General features: G+C 41.6%; 1 protein-coding gene across 5 annotated transcripts in view; it reads right to left on the bottom strand.

Annotated features, from left to right (window-relative positions):
* TAOK3 (TAO kinase 3) overlaps nucleotides 1-25,687 on the bottom strand; it is an 83,733-nt gene that overhangs the window by 16,928 nt on the left and 41,118 nt on the right. For 4 of the 5 annotated variants that reach the window (XM_065851382.2, XM_065851381.2, XM_071816233.1 and 1 more), the window contains 10 exons: nucleotides 25,320-25,391; nucleotides 24,219-24,320; nucleotides 23,693-23,738; nucleotides 22,700-22,796; nucleotides 19,138-19,251; nucleotides 18,034-18,125; nucleotides 15,874-15,967; nucleotides 14,360-14,441; nucleotides 9,457-9,624; nucleotides 6,661-6,867 (listed from right to left, as the gene is read on the bottom strand). In XM_065851382.2, coding sequence (XP_065707454.1) covers nucleotides 6,661-6,867; nucleotides 9,457-9,624; nucleotides 14,360-14,441; nucleotides 15,874-15,967; nucleotides 18,034-18,125; nucleotides 19,138-19,251; nucleotides 22,700-22,796; nucleotides 23,693-23,738; nucleotides 24,219-24,320; nucleotides 25,320-25,391 — 1,074 coding nt within the window. The remainder of the gene's footprint in view (nucleotides 1-6,660; nucleotides 6,868-9,456; nucleotides 9,625-14,359; nucleotides 14,442-15,873; nucleotides 15,968-18,033; nucleotides 18,126-19,137; nucleotides 19,252-22,699; nucleotides 22,797-23,692; nucleotides 23,739-24,218; nucleotides 24,321-25,319; nucleotides 25,392-25,687) is intronic. The other variant, XM_065851384.2, reaches the window with a different exon arrangement.

Genomic DNA, 25,687 nt, shown 5'->3' with positions numbered 1-25,687 from the left:
GACTGAAGAGAACTGGAAGTACACAGGAGCTGCTATTCCTCTACTGCAGCTATGAAATTAAGGTGGAAACAGGCCAAATATTACCCATGGCCATACACAAAGGCTGCAGCAGCACATGTGAATGGAGGAGGTTCTGAAGGTCTGCTGGCAACACCCCAATCCCTGCACCACCTTCCCTCTCTCCGTTATATGACTGTGCCATGACTATGACAAGTTGAAGTTATAATTACTTCTTATATGGAAAAATTAATCTGTGGGTTACTTTCTGTTACCTAAGAAGTGGATTCTTAGAGGGCCGAATGTCATTCTGGTCTTGTTTTGCAGGACTTCTGGTTACTTCAGGGCACATAAGAAGCTCAGAGCAGAATATAATTGTCCTACAGGAATGTGAATTAACTGCATTTGCCATTTCAAATTGAGGAAATTGGAGAATTCTTTTGCAACTGAGCCTGCAAAAGGACCAGCTTCAAGTGGACAGAAAACTGGGCGGTTGTCCTTGGCTCCCCTTAACCTGGCATCTGAGGCTTCTGCATCAGGCGGGCAACTGCCTTTGACTCCTAAATAAGCCCCTGCAACCTTAACAGGCAAAACATTTCTCAGAAAAGCTGTCACACTACCAGAAATAAAATCACTTGACATGAAGAGTTACCCAATGTAGCACAGAGACCGCTAGTAAACAGAGACCTGTAAGACAAGAGTCTCCGTATCTCCACCAACCTTACTCAACAGCGTGACTGATGGCTGCTACCAAACATCTACCTACAAACCCAGAAAATAGATTTCTGCTCTTTTTATTTTCTTTTCTTCTCCCAAAAGCTTGCTCAGAGAATCAGCAATCACAGCTCCTTGCAGATGTTGGCACAAATCAGGAAATTTTGTTTCAAACTTTCAGCTCCAGATTTGTTGGAAACAAAGACCCAAAACCGGCTCCTCAGCTCCAGTTACTCATAAGTACAATGTGATTGAAAGTGCCCCAGAAACTCAACACGTTTGGATCAGGGTCTCTTTCAGCCCTAAATCTGCAGTTTGAACATTGGTTTTTTTTTTTTTTTTCAAGTAATGTAACTTCCCTGCGTATTTCACTTTCCATCCATTTTCTGTGTTTATTGCAATATTTGCCTTATGGATGTAACTTCAGACATCAAACCATTAAAAACCCTCTTTTTAGGATCAATGATCTAGAATCTTCAGTTTCCTACTCAAGAAATCATTCGTTCTTCTGACCGTGTTATCTGCTACCTAAACAGTTTTGAGGCTGATCACAACAAATGGGGGTATTTGGCTTGGTGCTGGCTTTGAATTTGCTGATCATATTTGCCAGGACAAAAAAGCCCTCCAACATTTCTATAGTATTATCTGACCAGGGCTTCCAGATACTTAAATGATGCTAAAGAGCAAGTGTCCCAAAAATAATGAAAAAACCCAAAGGGCACGTTACTAACAGTATTTTCATTTTATGTTCAAGATATTCTGACTAGACTCCTTCCTGATAACACTTAATAATTACACTGATCAGGTATTTTTTGGGTTTAGAGAAGGATGTAGCTTGTTCCAAAAAGTGCTATGGGAAAAACACCCCACAGAAACACATGGCTACAGCAAAACTTCCCAGGTGAGTACAATACCTGCTCAGAAGACATTTGGAACAACCAAAGTACAGAAGCAAACAGAAAACTACTCAGCAGGTAGACAGGAGTGGGTTTTTTTCCTACAGAAAAGAAATCAATGAGAGTTTTGCCTTGGATTTTAATCCCAGCAAAACTTATAGACAGATCTATAAATTGTATTTGATATTTACATTGTTTTCAGTATACGACATTGTCAAATGGCAAAACCAACCCTTGCACTGACAAAGCATCAAACACAAGAATTAACAGCCTAAAGCTGAAACATCCAAACTTTCGCCTCAAAAGGAACATTGACTTGCACGCTGCATTTTTGGTTACGGACACCAAATACAAACCTTCCCAAACACTGTTTGCACACGAGGATTCACTACCTGGAAAGGACAGCCTGTCTCCCAGATGAACAGGAGCTGTAGGAAGGACTTGAATGGAATTGCAGCAAATCCCTTCCTTCTAAGAATTTAAAGAGCAAGGAAAACAGCGTGCCATAATTCATTTTAATACACTGCACTGAAAGCCTCGATATCTAGAGAGCTTTAAGTACCAAGAGTCTTTCAAGAAAAGGCTTCATGTCACCAGCCTGCTTGACACGATTCCAGGGGAGGCCACCACTGCTGGCACGCGCGAGCCAACACTCAGCAACTCACTACCTAAATATTCTTTACATCTCATCAAAACAACGTCTTTTCCAAGTATGAATCATAAATCTTGATATGGAGGAAAACACTCCCAGCTTTGCCTCAGCTCCATCCGTGAATTCTGCATATTAACCGTGGCAGTTACAGGCAACACGTATGGGTTAATTTAATGGATTTGGAAAGTCACTCAATTTGCAGCAGTTATTACAGATGTATGTTTTTATTACAGACACTGAGCAAGAATTTGTGGTGATCAACTACGAACATCGTCTTTGCTTACTTTTGTTATAAACCAGATTTTAATCAGAAGATTTCCCTGACATTTTTATCGCCCAAGTTTCTTCTTCATAAGTACTGATGATCTTAAGGTTGAAGTAAATAACAGCAACAACCCTGTATTGCAGTCGAACACCACAATACTGTACTGGCTTTTTGTTTAGATTAAAAGAGAACAATCTTTTTTACTATTATAAAATTTGATGGAAATAAAACAATAGCATGTGGGAGCATTCTAAATCCTACCACTTGGCACATTCATTTAGGACAACAAAATAACATTTCTGGGAAGCCACAGGTACACATGCTGACATATACCAGCAGCTGAACAAAGCAGATGACAAATTACCTATGATGCATCAACTGTTGCCTACGTTCTTAGAGAGCCAAAATCTTCATTCTCATTTTAAAATGAATTAACTGATCCCTATCTGCTATTAAAATCTGGGTTACATGTCTTTGAGGCACAGTGTATTTGGAGTTTAACTCCCTGTCCCATTTTGCCTTTTGTTTGGTGGTCTCAGGTACAATTGGGTTTGCATTAGAGCTGTCATTTTACTCTTCAACTCTCAACCTGTGCAGCTGAACAACTGAATTAGGTCCCAACGTGGGATGGACACGAGAATGTGTATCCATAGGTAAGACGATCCTTGGATGGAGAAGCACAGTGATGTTAACTGCCTTCAAAAGAGACACATTAGAAAAGCAGAACTCACTGATCATATTGTGACTTATGCGGAGGAGGTCACCAATCCACAATGCGCAAAGGGGAAGGCAAAAGCTCCTAGCAGGACAGCTCAACCAGGCTGGACATCTGAATTTCCTGCAAAGCATGTGCTGGTGGTTCAGGCACAACCCTGAGGAAACAGTCCTGGAGCCCAGTGATGGACTGAGAGCCCAGGAAGGGAAGATGCAGCTTCCTGCTGGAGCAGCAGACATTATTGCCACTTCTTCCTCCCAGGAGTTCAGGACACAGCTATAAACTAAGAGATATAAAAAAGCCAAACATTGAATTATGGCTTTTTGTTATTATTTTCTTCCTGTCCAGCGATTTTTCTTCCAATCTACAAGTTCTACTCTGCCAACAGGTGGGAATCACCTTTGTTCTAAGCAGAGCTTTAGGAACATGGAGCTCTACTGCTGTCCCAAAGCTTTTCTATTGTGGAAGGGGTGAGGCTGTGCCTGCTTTTCAAGGAGGATTTATCACAAGCGCTATTCTCTATCAGGCAAAACCCAAACATCTCGGCTATCATGAACATAGCTAGCGAAAATTAACATGATCAGAAGCAGATCACTTCAATTATCCTGTGATCACAAAATATTTCTGGAAGTTCCAGCCAACTAACAGTTGTTAAAAAAAAAAGAGTTGTTTACAAGTGTTTTTACTACATCAGCCTGTTTCTTACGCTTTGCCGCCACCTCGGAGTAACTGATCACAGTTTAGATGCCAGGAGTGCTGATGGGGATGCTCCAAGCTCCTCCCAGCCCAGTGCTGCACAGGTGATGTAGCCAGAGCCTGAGGTCTGCTCCTAATTTACACCAAGCAGCTGCCGCTCCAGACGGGCTCATCGCACCAAGCGGTGCCGTGGAGCACGGAAAGCTGGGAACTGTATTTCACACATGACCACCGACTTTTTCATCCTACATTTTACAATTGCACATGACATTCTGGGGCTGTGGTCCAAAGAAATCAAAAGGCCTCTGACACCTAGAGTTTTGAGCTTTAGAAAATACCAACAGTGGAGGCAATTTTGCCGTCCTGGTCGCTTTATGCAGTCTGGTACATCTGGAGGTTGTTAATTAACACATTTGTGGAATACCATAATTGTACATACCACTTTGATTTGACCTGTGTGAAAACAATTTCCTATGTAACCCTATGCCCACATAATGGAGACAGCTGGCTAATTATGTTCATCAGTATTTTCTTTTTAGCCTTTAAAGGCCGATTAAATGCAAAACAAAAGCTTAATTTAAACTTGAACCCCAGGTTCTTTGCATTTTGTTTGTGATCAGGCTGCAGAGTGTTACCCAATTGGGCACTCTCTACTTCTTACCTCATCAAACAAAACCAAGGTGCATGGATCCGCTTCACAGTTCACAGAAATACAGCTAAAGCAAGCACAAAGACAAACTGAAGTTTCTTCAGACTAAGGGAATTTACCTTGAAAACAGAGTGGGATGGATGTATATAAACCCTTGGAAATGTCCTGCTTCAATTTTCATCTTTTCATGCGTATTAATGCATACGAAATACACACATGAAGCAGTTTTCCATTTAAAATTACCTTCCCCGAAGTAGCAGGGAATGAAAAAGGAATGCACTAAATTAAAACAATATATTTGCAGACCGGAATATGTTCTGCTACACGCAGTCCAAGTTCATCTTACAGATACGTACAGTGGAAGGTAACATTCACCAATTGAGAAGGTACCTACTCCAATGCACGAATCAGTAATCACAGCCAATTGTTATGTACTTCATAAATACCATTAGTGCAGACCTGGGTTTTGTGCTTCCAAAATGACCCCAGAACATCTCTCCTTAGTGACTATGGGTGATTTCCTTTACAATACTTCAGTTTTAAGTATGCAAGAGACTTCCTTTTTCCAAACCAGACAACAAAAGCTTCCATGCCATCCATTTTACTCAACTGAATCTCAAGAAAACAACAGCTACGCAGAAGTCTAAGAGGACTGAACTCACAGCTTACGAATCTCCCTGTATTTGTACTTTAGAAGTGTCATATGATCACTGTGAAGTGAAATATGGTTAAACCAAGCAGGAACTCTACTTCTTTCACAAATCTCTCTCTGATGGCAGTGGCTCACACTTTGTCTTCATCAACTGTAATGACACTGACCAGTCAGGAATATTATAATGTATGACTTGGGTAAACCAATTCCTCAAGTTTCTGTTTTAATGCGTACATAAATTACTACTTAACAACGTGAAATCAAAATTAATACACATTTCTGAAGCCTATATAAAACCAGAACATACAATCAGTTGCACTGCTCTTCACTCAGGATGGTTCCTCGGGCTGGCGTTTTGTACCTAACGCTGTTTTTTGAAAAGGGTCTCTCTCCAAAGGTGCTACTGCAAACGTATTTGAGAAAGATGTAACCCCCTGAAATCTATGCAACTTATTTGCCAGTATCTTTAAATATGCAAAGCAATCTTTCGTTGAAGACAAAATTTCTTGAGAGCTCCCTTTTATAAGCACTTCAATATTCAATTACACAAACACTGTATTTCAGGGGGGAGAATTGCTTACAAATATTTAGTTAGTTAGAACCAGGCTTTGCCATAACCCTACAAATAAGGAATTCATACTTTTCATGTTGCTGTAATGTTTTAGCTCCTCTGGCAAAAAGCATACATACACTTTGAAGCTCTTTGCAAATGCAATCACACTACCAACCTACATTTTACTGCCCACCAGCAAATGACACTGCTAAGACCAAGCCAAAACTATTTCAGTCAAACAGTCTGAGACGAGGTGCTGACTTACAGCTAGATGACTTTAGCTTGCTATCTAGCACTAATAAAATAAAAGGCAACGGATCACAACATGCAGCACAAGAGCAGAAAAGCATTGAGTGGAACTTGACTCAAAACGTACCTCGTGGGCAGGGTCCAAAGTTGTGCACACTTCCACTTCTCACGAGGGGAAATCCAAGTGCAAGCAGATTTTAATGACACACTGTGACTGGGAAACGGTTAGCTCGGCTGCTACGACCACTTGTCACTATCCCACATGCCACAGGATGATCATTCACAAGGAAACAAGGACCGATGCTCCAAGCAGAAATGAAGAAGTGCGCATGCGGGGCTGGGTGAGGAAGCGTGCAGTAAAAGCCAACGTGAACCCTGCCTGGACACTCACAGCGCTACCTTTCATTAGCTGCCTCTCTTTATTTTCAGAGGTTAGCTAAACGCAGCTTAGCTTTTAAAAAAAAAACCCAACAACACAGAACGTGACTGTGGCAATCCCGGCACCAGCTCCTGCTCTCAGCAGATGGCTCAGCACAAGCTCACAGCACACTGACCGCTGGGTGAGCCGGCGCGAGCGACAGCAGGGACTGCGGGGAGCTATGGAGAGCACCAGAGAACGTACCTTCTTATGAACAATGGAGGAAGTGGAATTAATGGTGCTCTCGTCACTATGCATCATGACCAGTTCAGGGCTGCTCTCATCCAGGACCTCCTGCATGCTGCTCACGCTGCTGCTCTGACTGCCTGTGCTCACAGACATGCTGGGGATGGAATGGTTGCTGCCCAGACTGTCCATCTTCCTACTCAGGTTTGATCCATGCTCACTGTCCTATAAAACAAGGGGCATCAGTTACAAATACTGCAGATCACCTGCTCAGCGTGTCTGCAGTGCCCAAAGTTTGCCTTAAAGGCGACTCTGCAGAGCAAAAGGTTTTCTGCTCATTATTTGGGCAGCTACATTTCTCAAGGCTGCTTGAGTTATTAAATACTCCATCTGGGGCAGGCAGCTTTTACCTTTTCCCCTGCAATCTTACTACTTCAGGCTTTAAGCCATTATTTTCCCACATAGCAGTAAGCCTGGGCATGGCTCTTGGCTTGAATAGGAGACATCCAGGAATATTGGATGGCTGGTGGATGGAGTCTTGTAATTAAAAGGAGTGATCTGAGTTTGTATTAAAACGATGTTCCAAGTCACAATATGCAACACGACATTTTGTGAATCAGAAAAGATGTAAGACAATGAACCTCTTTGTTTATTATTTGATAAATATGACATAGTACTTAACAGGTGTAGAGGTTTTAACCTCCATGTCCCAAGCAGTCAGCAATTACATTTTGTCAAGCTAAAAACCCCTTTAACCTTGTGTTTTCAGCCAAGATAAATGCTTCATTCACCTTTAAGCGGCTGACTCAGGAGAGCCTGCATTACTGCAGTGATTAAAGCTGTTGTAATCTACTTAGACAAATACAAATATTCCTCGTCTAGGACATATTTTTGATTCTACGGACAAATATTAGAAGTTAGCAGCCTTTTTTCTTGTTGCATACTCTCATAGGACCACAGTAATCCCAGAGTACGCGCTTAATCTGGGCTGATTTAGAGAATTTATGGAGTGTTTTGGAATTAACTAGTGGCACTGAAGGAGCTTCCAAGGAGCTCACAGCAAGGACCAAGAACTCCAAACGTTCTTCAGCTCCTGGTCCACAACAGCCTTGATTCCCCAAAAGAAAAGGCTGGCACTGCACTGTTTGTCTGCTCTTCAAAGGGAGCGTGGGGAGAATTCCATTACAAATCAATTAACAGGGTACCCACTTGATTGGGAGCCGCCAGAAAGATAAACTTGACCGATTTGTATTTGATTGTGTGATTATGTTTTAAGGAATCAGCAGATCATTCAGAGCCCGTGTGAGCGCACTCAAAGTCCAAACTACTACTATTCTATAGAGAACATATGCACATGAGAATGCAAGTATTTCCAAGATGCTTATATAAAATTACAGAAGAAATAACATAATGAGGCATCTGAGATGAGGATATAGCTATTAATTGATGAATGTATATATACAAAGGACAGATGAGATTGCATATGCAACCTTAACGTTGACTTCCTGACTTGAATACTTTCCGAGTGACCTTATCTTTCTTGCAAGAGCTCTGAGGAAAGTATTAGTAATATTTTGAGTGTTAAAGACTTGTAATGCTCCTTTTCCACCTTAGAAAGTCTAAGGTAGAAAAAAGAACCGTCTTCGAGCATTTGCAGTTGAGCAGCTTCTGTTAACCAGTTAAGTAGTAACTGAAGCACGTGCTGTATTTTCCTTTTACTGCCAAGTTAGTGATACACACGAGCAACACAACCTCCCTTTGTGGTAAACGAGCTCTGTGGTACAACAGTGCAGAGCATGCTGTGCACATGCAGAGTGTGAGCTGCATTAGAGGGTTCATTCCTGCAGATATAACACCTTTTCTTCCTCTTTCTTTTGAGAAGTGGAGACCAGGAACAGAAGATACATCTTGGAGTCAACTGTTACAACATGTATCCCACTCAGCTCTTGAGCTTGGATCTGCTGAACAGCCAAGCAGGAAATCCTCTCCCTTGTGTTTCCCCGCCCTGTCGCTCTTCTAAAAGCTTCTCACACACAGGCAGAGAAAGCTTGAAGGTTTCAGTGCAAAAGTCTGATGATCCCCCCACTCCCCAACTAAGCTCGAGGTTCAGAAGTTGGCCAGAGGGGTAGAACAGAACTGCTTTGTAGCTTTAATCACAGCGGTTGCTGTTCTCGCTCCTTTTGTGTGGCTCCTTCACCAAGAAGGACAACACTAAGTGCCAGTCCCCTCCTGCACACTCTCCTACCTGACACCCAGGCTTGTCCACTTCTTAAACCAGAGCTCTACTTTAGCTTCACAGGAACACTGGACGTACACAAATCTCAAAACCAAGTCCCTGAATTTATGCTGAGCTTGGGCATCTCACTGTGTATTATCTGGCTATACCGCAGCAAAAAATAACACAGACATCAATTTGCCTGTCAATTATTTTCATTGAGAAGCAGCGATGGATTTATTTGTCAAATGCACCTGCACCAAATGACATTAAATTCCATCTAAGCTCATCAATTGAAAAATGACTGGTTTCCTTCTAAGTCACAGCGTCAATTATCATACACTGATTAAGTGGGTTGTTTATTACAAGATTTAAACTGAAGAAAACCCAAAGTTTTAAAGCTGCCAATAGACACACATCTAACAGTAAGGGCTACTGTCACTAATCTATCCTGTCTCTCTGCTGATCCAGACGATATTCCAACGACATGAACTGTGAATCCCCACCTATGCTGTGCTTGTTCTGTCCCCTTAACTACAGGAACATCTCACTTGCCCTAAAATTATAACAGTATAAATGGGGTTACGGAATAAAAGTACCTCCTCCTCTTCTTGAGACTCGGTCAGCGGGCCATTCCGCGTCTCTTGGAAAAGGATTTTCTTCATTTTCCGGTACTGCAGGTTATCCAATTCACGTACCGCATCTTTTGTCCTTTGTATGAGGTCTATTAGTACCCTTGGTGGTCTGTCTCGGCGAACAAAATCATGCTAAATTAAAGGAAAAAACACAGTTTCAGACATGATATTTGACGTAAAAAGAGGGACATGGGGACCTTTTTTTAAGAGACACCTGCAATAACAGGTAATTCATTTTTCTGTCCGAAATGAAACAGTTTGGACCAGGGCTGGATTTTTTGTGCTCTCCAGGCACCACAGCTGATTTGTCCCTTCCTGAGCTCTTTCACTTGAAGCATATGAGGTACAAGATGTTGCCGCTTCAAACGCTGCAAAGGCCTTTAGAATGAACAAAATGCATAAAGGACCAAGCAGAATCCATCCTGATTATGCAAGACTCCCCTGCAAAGATTTATCCTGCACCTAACTATCCAGATTCATACATAAAACCAGTAAGAAGACCGCAAGGTTTTCTTTTATGCTCAAAACATGTGTAGCTAAAGCAAAATAATGTTCTTACCAACTCCTGCTAAGGAGGTAGCAGTAGCACAGGTTTTAAGTGCAGGCTTCACAATAAATTCTTCGATGGAATTTAGTATATGATTAAAAGGTCTTCTCTGACTTAACAGATAGATTCTCCTGAGCCGCACAACTGGCAACATCTCTACCCCAGATGTGTTGCCATTCCTCAAGTCCGAGAATTAATTCATCCAACTGTAGTTGGAGTAACCAATGCATGACATCCAGTTCTCCTTAGAGCAGGAGTCTTGAGTACAAAGACTTGAAAGGATGAGCTGATCTTCTTTTAATGATTTGTAAATAAACATGGACAGCATCATGCCCCAGGCTTATTTCTTGGCTTTAACTGAATTCCAACTGTTGTGCACTTGAGTTTTGCTAATGGGGACAGCTAGTCATTTATTTCACTATCAATTTTTTGCAAGTAGTGATGGTGTTTATTTTTGAATTATAGCTAAAAGTTCTAAACGTCATTTCACACAGAAGCAAAATGAATCATTTCTGCTCCTCGGCACAGATAGCCACCATTTATTTCTCTGTGAACAGCCACAATCTCTAGCTTATCATTAGAAAAAAAATAACCATTTTTATCTCACTGTAGATAATTTTTAGAAAGAAGCAAAGCATTTGGAACAACCACCCTGAACTTAAATTTGTCCCGTATGTCCAGTGTCTACTTATTTATGCTTTAGTAGTGCAAATACTCATTTCATTCGAAAGACAACATGCTTCATGTTCAAGCACTACTCAAATACCAGAACGCAACCACATGGAAACTGGAGGGCAGATGCACAGAAGTGGAAACCAAAAGGCTCTTCCATAGCAATAATTCAATTCTGACTGCCCACCTGCACTACCTAATTGCCTAAATGGCACATAGAAGATGTAGGCGCCCCTCTGCTAGGTGGAGGAAAGGACTTAATTGGTCTGCTTTCTCCAAATTGCAAGAAAAACAAACAAACAAGCAAGCAAGCAAACAACAAAACCAAAAGAGACTCAAAGGGAGGAAGAGGTGAGTCTAAAGACATGTACCAAGCTGTCTGGAAGAGCGACTAACAGAACTCAGGTCTCCTGGCAATGTCATGAAAGCTGTTAAAAATACATAAAAAACGTTTAAAACAAATGTTATAATTGCTTTTAATTTTTGAAGTGAAAAATATTAATGAGGTAGTTGGGGGGGGGGGGGGGGGCGTGTGTATTTATTTTTTATTTCAACTTCATTTAAATATCACCACAGTCATTTGAGTATTGTCATCTGGGTTTGTGAATGGAAACTGAATTCACTCTCAAATACCTCTCTCGAAATTCAGTTCTCTAAGAAAGTGTGACCATAAAAACAATTTGCTCTATCCCTGTTGACCATACACGAGTGAAAAACCCTCAGGAGACAAGATGATCTTCAATCTTATAATCCAGCAAGCTCTAGGGAGAGCGACTGCAGGAGGGAACACCTAGAGTACTGTTCTGAAAGTCTGAAACCAAATAAAAAGACTGAATATACATGATTTCAGAATAAGATCCCAGCTCCAACTGTGTGCACAGACTCCAATCTGAGGTACTCATGAAATCACATCCTTCAATGAACTTACACTGTTCCTAGAGAGCAGAAAGGCTGCCAATCCACATGAATGAATCATTCGGAAACCCACAACATAAACCTATTAGCTGGGTGAGGATTGTCAGGGTGCTGCACGCAGAACCGGAGAACAAAACGCTGGTTTGTGCCACAGCACAAATGTGTCACACGAAGAAAAGACACCAGGCACCCAAGAGAGAGCACAAACAAGCTCGTTCATCAGCCTTTATCTGCAGAGTGAAGGCTTGAGAATTAAATATTCTATATGGTCCAGGCTTAAAGCAAGGACAGAAGTGAGTGTAAAGCTCAGAAAAGAGCGCAGGGTTTCGATTTCTCTCTTCAAGAACCAAGAAGCTCAGAAACATCCATGAAAATGCATTTTACTGAGCTGAAAGAGCAACAAGAGAAGCCATAAAACAAAGGCTGAATGGTAGCCTTAGAACAGAAATCAGCATGAAAAGGCTGTCAGGTAGACACAGAGCAGCGATCTAACCTACTGTGGCAATTAAGCAAAACACCCAATGGAGGCAGCAATTCCTCTGCTCAAATATTTAAGTAAAAACTGAGTCCTGTTTACCTGGTGTGGAACAGCAGCATGACGTGCAATTCTCATGTACGGCAACCAGAGGAATAGCAGGACCACTAATCAATTTTAAAGAAAGGAAATACTTAAAGAAAAAAATACAAAGGCTGATGGAAAAGGGGTTGGAGAGGATTTCACACATCCCTACCTTCTAATGGGAGACTGCTCCTGAATTTCCCAAACACAAAGCCCTTGGAGTTATAAGCAGTTCCTCTACTCGTGTAAACTGCAACCAAATAACTTCAAGTGGAACTGATTTATGATTCACTGATGAAACTTTGGCAAATTCTGGATACATCACCCCCAGCACAGGTGCCCTCCTAGCAGCTCTTGGCAATTACGAACCCATACAAGGCACTTTCCAAACCAATACAGTTATTTCCAAAGAAAGTTCTAATTACTTTGGTTCAGCATAGAAATTATTAAAGGGATATAAACAACTTCTGCTTCTGGTGGTTTGACTAGGGGAAGAAGTTAACCTAGGCCAATCCTGTTAGTGGTGTTTTTAACAACTAAGTATAATGCATGAATATAGAAGAGAAGCAAACACATTACAAGATGTTAATGAATCAAGACGAATTGCCCAAAGCCCATCTAGGAAAATGGCCTATCCATCCAGAATAACTTTAAACACAAAAAAAGACCAAACAACAAAATATGGATCAGAAGGGCCCAAACGAATGATTTACAAGAACAGAACTGAGATCAGGAAGAAAGATCATTAAAAGATACATATCCAAAAGGTATGAACAAATAATTAATCATGCTCATATTAGCATTACTAGAGAAAAAAGGCCAAGATAACCTTCCTGAACTTCATCTGTGTTTGTGAAATAAAAAAGACAGGACAGTTGAGAGCACCCCACGCAGAACGATCCTGCCCTGGCCAGGAGACAAACATCGGGCATCCAGTCCCTTTCCATCTCTAATACCCACGTTCCTTTAAATAATCAGCCACGATCTGTAAATCTTGATTAAGAGCTCAATCCTCCGATCATGTGGAGCATAATTCTCAAAGTACTACCAGCTCTGCAAAAGATTTGCTATTGCCTGTGCATCTTAGGAAGACTGGTTAACTCTAGATTTTGAGTAGCAATTAAAATGGCTTTTTAGATTTCCTGTCACTTCCAGAGAGAAAGCCTGTAGCAAATTACAAAACTTAAATCTTACTGTAACTGCATATAAGAATAGTGGCAAGTATTGCTTGTTATACAACAGAGAAAAAAACCCAAAACACAAGAAAACACCAAATGTTTTCCTTACTGGAGAAGGTAAGTAGAAAAAACACAAGGGGGGAGCACCAGCAAGTTAACAGTTACTTTACATAAAACTGCTTATCTGCTCCAAAAAGGTCTTTGCTCTCACACAAGCTGCACTCAATCATAGTTTCCCTCCACCCTCCTTGAGAGGACAAACAGGGTTGCCTCCAGTTTCCTCCCTCATTCCTGTCTCTTCCTTCAGAGACCACATAGTGGTCATAACTTGGAGCATCCTACTGACAGCACAGTATAGCAGAGAGGCTGGCAAAAATTCCTTCTTCAAAGCAATAGGAAGCATGCTCCTAAGTCCTAACTACACAGAAAACTTGGCTGGAATTCACTTCTGCAGCACAGGTTTAACCCACCCAGCTCTGGACCTGTTTGTCCTTGATAACACTTTCAGTTAAAGTATGTACAGCACTGTCAGGAAAAAGAAATATTAAAAACAAAATCAAGATTAATGTATCACCCTCCTGCTGAGAGGTCCTTCCTTCAGCTAAAAAGCCCTGTTACTCGCAATACTACCCCACAAGTCTTGCGATTTCTCTAATGCAAACGTAACCTCTGCAGAGCTCTGGGGTGTAAGAGGAGCAGGGTGCTGGGCTGCTCCCCAACTAACTCCTCACTCCACAGTGTAACTGTTTTACTGCACAGCCTCTCTCTACTTTTCTCCAGTAGTCTGATTTGAGCATCACATTGTAAAAGAGAATTGCGCCTGACAAACAGCCTAAAATACTCTTTAGAAGACCTCAAAACTCTATGGATTCAGATGAGAGGAAAAAAAACAACTTTTTTATTTGAAAGGGCAAATATTTGTTCACCATCTTTATGATTACTTTGGTAGACAAATAGATTTTTTGCCAAATTTCTGGAAAAGGTTTGAAAAATTACCCGTAACAGATCTGTTGATGATGGCCTTTCCTGAGGTATTTTCTGTAAGCAGTAATCAACGAATCCCCTAAAGGAGTCTGACCTGTAAATAAAATAAAGAGTTCCAAATGAAAAAGGAGCTTAGGATCTGGAATATACACAAACTTAGTAGTGCAAAACAAAAGAAAAAACTCGATTAATTTGTTCTTAAGTTCTAGGGCAGAGAAATTAACTGGACTTTTCCAAATTCTGAGTAAGCTGGTCCCATTAGTTCTTTCGGCAGGTAAAAACTGCTAAAGCAAGCATGGACACACAACTATCCCCAACTACAAACTGAAGAACAAGCAACAGCTATGTGTACCAGTCGCTATTTTCAATTTTACTTCACCTATTTAACAATAGACGATAATGAATTTTTTGGTAACTCCAGAAATGCACTCGTTACGGTAGCTGATGAAATGGTTCTATTTTCTGGAAGCTTCCCACCATTTGTAACGCTGGCTCAGTGAAGTGCCTTGATACAACGCTTAGATACCAAAACTTGAGGCTGTGAGGCTGTATCACAACTGGAAAGAAGCAAACTGATCTTCTAGGTGCCACTGAACTCAAAAGCAGCCTAAAAGGCACCTTGCTTACTCGCTGTGTTCTCAAAGCCAGAGAGCAAACAGGTGATTATAAACAAACTGCCTGCAATCAAGAATACCAATTCCTACACTGTATTCACAAGTTGCCTCTAATCTGCATTGCAAATTCTGCACAGAATACGGGTATCAGTGTGCAGACAGGAGACCAAGTTCTTTGAAGCTTGAAAAACGGACAAAACAGAGATGATGAAATGAGGAAACTAAAGTGGTTTTGATAAATTGATTAGCAATGAAGTAATTCTGCTGCCGCAATGCCTGGCAGGGTAGCGGGGAACTGCCCGTCTCTGCAGGAGCGGTTGTTTCAAGGCCTGTGCAGACTCTGCCAAGCGCCACTCAGAGCTCCGTTCCACCCTCAGGTACAAGAGTAGGAAACGGGGTAACCCCTTTGCTCCCACACAGTAACAAACCATTCTAATAACAAAGCTCGGTTCCAGAACAAGCCTGTAGCACGGGGAGCATTGACTGCCCGTGGAGCTCTAATGACTTTTGAAGTCACTCACTGAAAAAAAAACCACAATAATAATTACCTTCTGTGTACCTCTTCCCTCCATTTCTCCACATTTCAGCTTCACTACAACACTAATAATTCTCTCAGGGTTCTTCTGCAGCTGGAAACTTTGCTGATGCTGAGCTGCGCCTGGCTTAATGCAGCCAAGAATATTTTAATTCCTACAGCATCTACAGCCCCATAATTAACACCTCCACACATTTAGATTGCAGCTCAGCCAAAGTGACAGAAGGTCACAATTGAGCCTGCCTACACAGGAGCGTTACTGGAGAACGCAGGCTAATCACTACACTACAACAAACACTTTTCTTGTCAGACTTGAACTGTGCACCGTGTTGCAAAGCATTTTTTGGGGAAAAAAAATCTGGTAATAGCTCTCTTACCATTCATTTGACTGTAACGTAGGGGAATCATTCTGGGCTATGTGATATAAGGCACTCATTGCATTCATGTTGAAAAGCGGAGGCTTCCTTTCAGCTAGAAAGAGAAGAGAAAGGTGTGATAAGGCAGTCTGGAAAGAAAAGGAGAAAGATATAGAAGTATGAGCAGGGTATCACTGCTAATTCAATAGCTCATTACTGTTGTCATCACATGTAAGCTAATTATTCTAATATTCTAGGTTACACCAGGACAAGCACTCAAGGAAGGCTGCTATTCACTTGAAGAGGGGGTGACGACATCCAAAAAGAACAGGATGCAAATGATCAGGAAAAATTTCCAGTAAATTTTACCTTAACTGCCACATTTCACACCTGACCTGCTGTAGTAAAATCAGCAGAAGCTGATTAAAACAGAATTTAGACACACAACATGTCAGGGCCTGGAAATTTATGTGTCAATTCCTGCAGATCTTGAACGTGCTGCTGTAGCATCTGTATTAAGGGAAAAGAGCAGGTACCTGTTTCATTTGTCATCGCTCACCTGCAAGTGGGCCAGTTGGCCAAATTCACTTGCCAGATGTGTCGTTAACTGTCCCTAACTAAAATTGCTCCTAGCCCTTGCACTGAGAGGACACCTACCCACCAGCCCTGAGCTCTCAGGAGTGCAGCAGATGTCACAGAGATGGAGAAAGGCTGGTTTGCACCATCCGAGGCCAGACACGTCAATCAGGCAACGATACCGGGATTTGTAAGTTCATGTCAGGTCAGAGCAATCACTTGTCCTTGGCATGCAGCATGCATGCAAACCGCCACATTCTCTTCTCTTTAAACACCATTTATTTTCAGCTCCACAAGAAATTAAGGCATCAGCATTCAAAGAAAGCCAAGTGGTGCTCAACGCAGATTTCCTCCCACTGACTCCATGTTCAGATACAGAATCATGCAAAGGTACAGCTCAAAGTTTAAAAAAAAACAACACCCACAAGTTTAATACTTCTCCAGAGGGTAATATTAAAAAGGCAAACCCATCAACTATGTAAAATGGCTTTGAGGTTCTTGACTGAAAAGCTCCATAGAAATTCCAGTATCAAGACTCAGTGCCGACACAGGGTATCATAATATCTGTATTACCACTGTGAATTACCTTGAGAGGCCATAACTAATCTAAACTCCACATGAAAAGAAAAAAATAATGAATAAATCAGTGGCCATGCAGAAGAACAGAAGTCTAGAACTTCTGATTTTTGCATTCTTTGTATCAAAATACAGACTGTGTCAGCAAGGCATTAGCTCTGGCACACAAAATACAACATTGGAAGTTACGAGTCATTTACCCCGTTACCATCTCCATATCGGGGTCACCATTTATTCCCATTGTGTATGTCCCCTTCTTTGTTATCTCACACATATTTGTGCTGATTAAACGTTTATAAATAACATTTTCAGCAAACTTCCCCTCACAATAAGTTCTCTGTGTACTGCTGTTAAGTATAATCTATATAAAGAATATCTTTAAAAATTATCTACTCGGCACATACAACGTCAATATTCAAACTTGAAGTGCACACATCTGCTCTGAGTACCTGCTACCACATCTACATCTGCTTCAGGTTGTGTGGCTGTGTATCATCAGCCCTTTGCAGTGCAAACCCTTTTTCCTCTCATGTAAAGGACCTGTCCACGTTGATTCGTGTCACAAACTTTCAGCTGAGATTGAAGGTTTTTGTTTCAGGGAGTGGGGAAGTAGGAAGAACTGAAAATTAAATGCAGGTCCCTTCTGATACGCCAGCTCCATTCACATAACAGCTGGAACAACTTTCTCAAAACTCAGTTTGAAAAGTAGACAACAAAGCACAGTTTCTTCTCATACAAAACTAGAATCCTCTAGTTATTAAGGGAATAACTGAGAGCAACAGACTAACATTAAAGCAACATCAGTGGCTTGCTCTTGATTTGCCAGTGAGTAAAAGATTTAACTCAACTGTCAGTGCTTTCCAAGTCAAGCTTTTAAAAGAAAAACAAAACAAAAAACCCATCAAAAACTAAAACAACAAATGACAAAATACAACTTAAGAGGGATAACAATCTTTCATTTTTTCAGGACTTCCTAGTAAACATTGTAGACAGTTCATTATTCACTTGAGCTGCCGAGTGTTTACTCACCTAACTCAATACACGTGATCCCAAGAGACCAGACATCCACCTTTCCATCGTACTGTCCCTCATCCATAGCAAGGATCACCTCTGGTGCCATCCTACCAACCACAGTGCAAAACAGGCAGGTTAGGAGATACAAATTGTGACTCCCAGCACAGAGCTGATAACGAGATGGCTTCATTATCTGCAGCAGTGCAGCAGACCAGAACCGAAAGTGCCAAGTCAAGCCGTGCTGAAATGAAACACTGCTTGCCTGCACTAGCAACATTTCTGAGAGACAGTTTAAGAAAGGAAATGAAACATGAGGCCAACCCGATCATCTTGCTGTTAGCAGAACGTGCTGGCACGTGGGAGACCCCCACCAATCTCACGATGTCCTAAAGCCGCTGCTTGCACTCTCACCAGGGATGGTGGCTTTCCCACTGGCACACTGGGAGAATTTTCCAGCACAGGCAGCCTGTGAGTGTGGCTATGAAAGGAACAGGGAAATCCAGAACAGTGCAAAAATATGGTGGTCTGGGATAAAGGGATGAGTAGGAGGTAAAAGAAGCAGAGGGCCCAGCCTGCTAAAATTCAGCCTCTTAACTTTTGTTCTTCGAGGATGAAGCAGGCTGCTGCCAAATGGACTTGATCAGAGGCTGGGCGATAGGTGACCTCCCATCAGCGCCTGGGGCACCTGCCACAAAGTAAGTGGAGCATAAAGCTACGCTGCTCCACTCTGCTGGGAACACCAAGCAACTCGAGTGACCCTTAAGCAAGTTTCTTCAAACCTGAATTTAAGCAGCTCTGTGACTTCCAGTCTGCGTGGGCAGATTACCAGGATTCCCTTTCTCCATGTGGTTGTTCTAGGGTCATTACATATGGCAAGTGTTAGTTATTTTTAAGCAAATGGCATTGTAACAGTCAGAACATTAACTGGTGCCATTTCAAAGTGCTGCACAAGCTACCTCTGTTCATGGACACAGAAAAAACATTTCCTGAAGAGCTGGACACAGGGATTTTAAGAAAACTCCTTGGTTTTTATGATAGATGTTATTTTCAGATTGTGAAATGCTGGAAATGGCAAAGAGCAGTCTTATAAAAGCCTGAAGTACTGCAGGCTTTACTCACCAGTAAGGCGTTCCCACGAAAGAATTGGCAGGGGAGACTATAGATGCAGACCCGAAATCAGCTAGTTTCACTTGACCTGGTTCTGTTAGAAGAATATTTCCAGCTTTAATATCCCTTTAAAAGAAAAAAAGAAAATAATACTTCTGATTACAACAGAATAACTTCCAAAAGTTTACAAATACACAGAAGTTCACTAACTTTTTCTCAATTAAACATTCATGAAAACCTGAAAATATTTAGAAGCCTGGTATTACAGAAAGCTAGAGAAATCAGATACATGTGTTTTTTGGGGGAATAGAAACCTGGCTGTACCCAAGAAGGGCAAGGGGTGAAGGATGAGGAGATGAGCCATAGTTGCAATGTTGAGGCCTCAAACTGAGATCCAGGAGAGAGGTATCCTAATACCCAGCTGTGAGACCTCAAATGACACCAGACACATTATTTTCATCTTTGAATGCCATAGGCTCCCTTATCTGATCCTTCCTACAACTCTCAGATCATTCACACATTTAAGAGATTAATGATAATGCCACTAATGAAATATGAAAGGCACAAGATATATTCAACACCTTTGGCACCGTAAGTTTCTAAATTTCAACAGTAAGTGGAATAATCTCAAATTAACTGCCCACGAAATGCTGAGAAACGTTAACCCCATTTGCATTTCTTCCAAGATATTTGGTAATGACCCTATTCACAGTTCGAGAAAGACTTGTCGGTTATATCTGAAATACTTCTTTCCTCCACCCACCTGACATAAAAGGGGGATGACTGCTTTGGGAAATTCAAGTCTATGCACATTGCCAGCTGAAATTCACAATACAGTGAAAGTTCCTAAAAACTCTGATATAGCACTTCAAAAACAAAGGGAAAATTGCTCACTAGGTATTGCCACAAGTGCATTTACATGGGCAAAGCCATTTGCTTTTACAAAAGCAGACCCTCAACATAAATGGGTTATGTGTAAAGGATCCCTGTCGGCCAGGCTGTGTATGCCATACGGTCTGGAATGTCTCTCTGCCATCTCTTCAAAAAATATAATGTATCTTTATACAAAAAATGCATCAAGAAAAATATCAGCTTTTCTTATCTGGTGTTCAACTAAATATCCTTAAACACCAAAGCCACTTATCAGGAGCAGGAGACCTCCAACACGAACAAGTAACTGTGTATTGCCAAACACGGGGTATTCTGACCCCATGAAAACAGAGCTAATTAGGTAAATGCGAAAGGAAATAAAGTCATCTTGTATTTGCTGCAGAGGAAGAGCATACACTGAATTATCATCCAGCAGTTGAAGCATAATGACTTGCGCAAATACAAATCCAGTGTCATTGCAGAACCAGAGAACAGCTGTGCTCAAAGACCCTTTAAACTCAGCATGACACAAACACCCATGAGATGCTGTTGTCTCCAAAGGGTAGCACGCAGGACAGGCAAACTGGGACCGAGAGCCACAGAAATCGAAGTTTACTTACAGTATTTCAGCAGCAGAGCCAGAGTAAGAACCTCCATTCCCTTATTCCCAGGACAGTACTGCTTTAAAACTAATATTTTGGATTTTTTTGCACATATGTGCTACTCAAATACATCCTGACATGACTTCAGGTTTTGGGTCTATGCATCTGTCACTTCTACTGGATGACAAGTGCTAAAGATGTCTTGTCTGTGCAAGAATGGACACCTCAAACAAAAGAAGAAACAGCCCAGCCTGTCCCCTTTGCTGTCACCTCCGCTGCTACCTTCGCTGTCCAGCAACCAACAGGGGACTCAGCAGGTGCTTTAGGTATCAGCAAACAGATTTGCTAACTTAGGTTTGCCTCGTGCCTGCAATTAAACAGAAAATAATCTCATCCTTCGCCATCCCATAGGCGTTAGAACTAACTGGTGGCAGAGGCGCTCAGGGAGCTCAGATCAGACACTTGCTTTGTCCTGTGTCTCCACAAGGTGTCCCTCCCTTCCAGGCCATGTCCCATTGCTGTCCTTGCTGTGGGGCAGGGATGCCCTGGCTGTCCCCACCACCAGCTTTGGTCCTTTTCAGCCTTTGCCTGACTTTTCTCGGCGCTACAGGGACTTGTCACAGCAGAGGCGAAGGGTTTGTGGTGCCTGTCACGGTGAGCATCAGCACAGACTCCTCAGCGCTAGGAAACAGCACTTTGTCACCTCTCTTTCTAAAGACACAACGTCTCTCAGAAAATGAGAAATCGCTTGATTTCCTTCTTTTCTGAGATGATTTGCCTTCCCACCTCAGAGGTTAAAAGGCAGAACAGTGCTTGGAAGAAAACCAGTAGATAGGAAAGAGCTGCGTGGTGCTTCCAGCACACTGCAACAGCAAAGTAACCTTTTCCAGTTCCAAAGAGAAATAAACAGCTTTGTTCTTGATATGCAATAAACACGCTCATGGAAAGTTCACACATAGCAGCTACTATTCCTGAATTTACAACACATTGGTTGCACCATTTTAGAAAGTTTAAACAAGTATGGACAAAACCGAGTTCTCAGTAGTGTCCATACAGGGAATAATTTACTATAAATAAGAATTCAATGCACTTGGAAAGCACAAACTATTTCAGGACAGGTATTTTTATGCTCGAATAAGGGCAAGCATGCAAAGGACTGATCAAAAGCCATCTTAGTTTAATTTCCCAAATTGGCATTCATGTTTAAATTAATATTTTACCTAAATATCATTTAACAACCATGTGTAGATACACCCCAAGTAATTATTGCAACAAGTGAAAAATAATTCCTCTCTCTGCAAAAATCCCTCATTGTCTCAGTCTCAGATATTCCAACTTTCTGTCTTAAGTTTGCTAGCAGACCACAAAGACGCTTTTAGCCCCATAAATTAGTCTCAAGTTGCCCCATTCTGATGACTGCCCACTGACATTACACTAATCTAGTCATTGTTCTCACCCAATATTATTAGTAGTACCCAAAATTAGACCAAAAAAGAGAGAACATGCAACGCACTTGACAAGTGAGTCAAAAAGATCCAAACTCCTAAAAAATACATTATGAAAGACACATCTAGGAGCTGAAATCCATGAGCAGCCTGCTATAAAATCTTCCTTGTATGCTCTGATTTATCCTAAGGTAGTTTTACCCTTGACTTGTGCTTTCATCAACTGATTTCTGAAAGCATAAAGCGTTACTTACTCATATGTAAAAATTTCTCATAATGTCTAGTCTTGAAAGTAGTCTAGCTCTACCACTCCACTTTATTTGGCAAATTTAGGGTGCTATTTTCCTGCCAATATTTACTGCCAACATTCAGGTGTGTTCTTTGTTACCAGGTTCTGCAGAGAAACATTGCTCACACGGAAGAGAATTTGGTGCAGGACGTAGCCACGTTAAATTATTTCAAGCAAAGAAAAACACTCCTTAACAGCAAACAACTTTTATCTATCTAACCCTGGGATTAGGAGGACTGACATGTCCATTAAAGAAAATTTTGGTAGAAAAACATTTTCCTCCGCTGTGTTCAAGCAACTTTGGGATTTTCAGCCTCCAGAGGGTGGAAGATGGAAGCCCATCTAGCAGCACCAAGCTCTGGCCTTACCTATGGATCTTGGAGTGAGAGTGCAGGTAGGCCAGCCCCTGCAAGGCACCGTGGGTGATGGCAGCGATCTCCACTTCCTGAAGTGGCTTCTTATGAACTACGGAAAAAATAAAGAAAAAAACATTAGAAAATAAGTGCAATCTTTTCCTGAGAAAGTGTTTTTAAAGAGGAGGAACCCCACTGATTTTGACAGCTATGGGGTGAACCTCGTCTTCACCATGCTGGTTTCTTGGGGCTTGATGGCCACAAGCAGCTCTGAGTCCCTGCACAGCCTGTGCTTGTATTTTCTTCACATTCCTGCTACGGCCAACAGTTAGTACTAACAACAGGAGATCCATCTGAGCATAGCTTACCAAATGTATTTGAAATAAATTTCCTTAGCAAGGAGAACTTCCCTTTTTTTTTTCCCCCAAGAGACAAAAATCAGCAAAATAAGGAATACCAGCTACGAAGAAACACACCAAAGCACCTTCCATGTATCCCTAAATATGACAGCATGTGCCGTTGGCTGACTATCTTGGGATACAAAAGATACGGCCTACACAGAGTACTAGTTTTTGCAAAATTCGGCTTCGATTCCCTATTCCTCTGCAAGTGCTGCTGTTCTAGTTTTGAGGTTCTATCAAATCGTTCGTACTTATTCCTACAAACTGCAAGACAAAGACGGTCTCTGCAGGTTTTTGTTATGGATATTCACAGAACAGGCAGTCTGCTTCAGTCACTAAGAAGGCTCAAATTACATCTTCTACACTTATACCTTTGTTTTACAACATATCAGTGTGCACAGAGCACTACTATCTGTAGCACTGGCCTCCTGGGAAAGTCTCAGCTTAGCCTGGGTACCACAACCACAGGCATTCTCGCTCCAGAATGGAGCAGCACACACAGCCAGCCTCTGCCATCTGCAAAACAGCAGCCTGTGAGAAAACAGCCTCCCACTGCACTCCAAAGGGGCACTAGCAAAAAGCAAATCAAAGACTACATAAAACTTACCCTCTAGCAAATCAGAAGCGGATCCTAAACAGTACTCCATAACCAACTGCAAGAAAAAAAGCATGCTTTTAAATAATAGGGTAAACGCTCGCACACAAACAGCTACTACGTGAATGGCTGAGAAACAGTAGAAGCAAATAAAACCTTAAGTTGCAAGAAATGCAAAAAGCGATGAACAAAATAAAATAAAATGCTCCAGACATGCCAGCAATGTCAAGATATCTTTGGTTGTTGTAAAGAAGCTTTAGGCACTGAGAAATTTGTGGGGAGGTATTGTAAAGTGTTCCATAGTAATTGTTTAAACTGCATGAAGGCAGAGGCCTGACGTAGAGCAGCAGGGGTTTGCTCCAATATGCTTAATATCTGTTCCCTTTAAATTACCTGGAACTTCTTCAGATGAAAGGGACTGCATGCAACATGGTATGAATACTGCTGCACGTAAGACACTGCGTGTACTGAATATGTGACTGCTGTACCACACATTTTCTGCTTGTGAAGACCTCTAAATGCCACACCACTCACTCACCCAGGCCGTATGCTCTTTCAGGTAACAGCCCTTATACTCGATGGTGTTGGGGTGCTTCAGCTGTTGTAGAAACTTGACTTCTTTGATGATATCCTGCCATTTCTAATTTTAAAAAAAGCAAAAAGGTATAAATGCATTTCTCTGCTTAATCCCCTCCATACTCTCACACACCACACACTGCAGTACAGACTGAAACAACCGGAAAACTATTTTTCAATGTGAAGACAGTAAGAATCCTAGGGTGCAAAAGCACAACTACACAGTCTGGATCCCTGTTGCACTGAGATGCCTCCAAGACACATTCAAACAGCTTGAGGATTGCAAAAATACTTTTTCCTTGTTTTAACTGCAACAAATTTTACTTAAAGCATCGCTACTCTTTCCAGTATTGAACTGTCCAGTGGTCTCAAGCTTAGTAACAAACCCACCTGTCCCAAGAGGCATCACTACCCATAGTATGTTTTAGAGATAGTAGCAGTTTGCTGTTTACTTCCTTGTGAAACACAAAGCCACAGACATTTAGAAGAACTCGGCACATGTGGGAGAACAACAGGTAAGCAAGGAAAATGAGTTTAAAACATCCCAGTTTGCTCTTCACAAACACATTCTCCCCTGCATGTCGACACCCCAATCCAAACAGAGTCAAGCCAAGATCAACGCACCGCAGCACCAAAATAAGAGAAGCAACTAACAACTGAAGTGAGACTGATATTCTAAATACAAGGTCTATGCAATTTTAGACTATAGATCCTGAAAAGTGTTTCAAGTCAGCTATACGTTTCAGTCGACACTTCCAAGAGCTGTGGTTATGGCTCCAGTGTCCTCTTATTCACATATTAATGAAATTATTACTGAAATCACCACCACACCAGCATTCTGAATTCCCACTCACTTCCTTAAACTGAACTATTTGTCAAAATTTGCATAAACTCATTTTCCCTCTCCGCAAAGCTCCATGTTTCCTATGGAAGCGAGTAACAGCTAATGCAATAAAAAGCTGGTCTGCTGGGGTCAAATGAAATATGTAGCTAATTTTGCTGTTCCGATTTACATTATAGTTGCAACAGCTTCTGCATGCAGAATTGGCTTTATTCACCTTACCTCATTCGTTTGCTTTCCACTATAGGACATTTTCTTGACTGCCACCACCTCATTAGTGTGGGAATTTGTAGCCTGGAGTAGGGAAAAAGAAACAGATTGAAAAAAGTGTTGTGGTTTTTTTTCTCCCCATGGAGTGAGCTGTGGCTTTAGCAAACATGGGCTTTTTCCTCTGATATCGCATCTGTGCAAGCTCCTACACTTGAGAGATCTTCCTCATTATAACATTTACCAGACAAATATTATGACCCTCTTCCCTGAGTGTATCTGTCACTGTCCATCCCTCAGCCCTTACTGTGCTTGCTATCTCTGACACACAAACCAAGACCTGACATTGTCCCCTCTGAGGACATGCAAAATACAGTTGTATT

Source organism: Patagioenas fasciata, chromosome 17, assembly GCF_037038585.1.
Source record: "Patagioenas fasciata isolate bPatFas1 chromosome 17, bPatFas1.hap1, whole genome shotgun sequence".
Lineage (NCBI taxonomy): Eukaryota > Metazoa > Chordata > Aves > Columbiformes > Columbidae > Patagioenas > Patagioenas fasciata.
The sequence above is the reverse complement of the archived record's forward strand: the minus strand, read 5'-3'. Positions and strand labels throughout refer to the sequence as shown.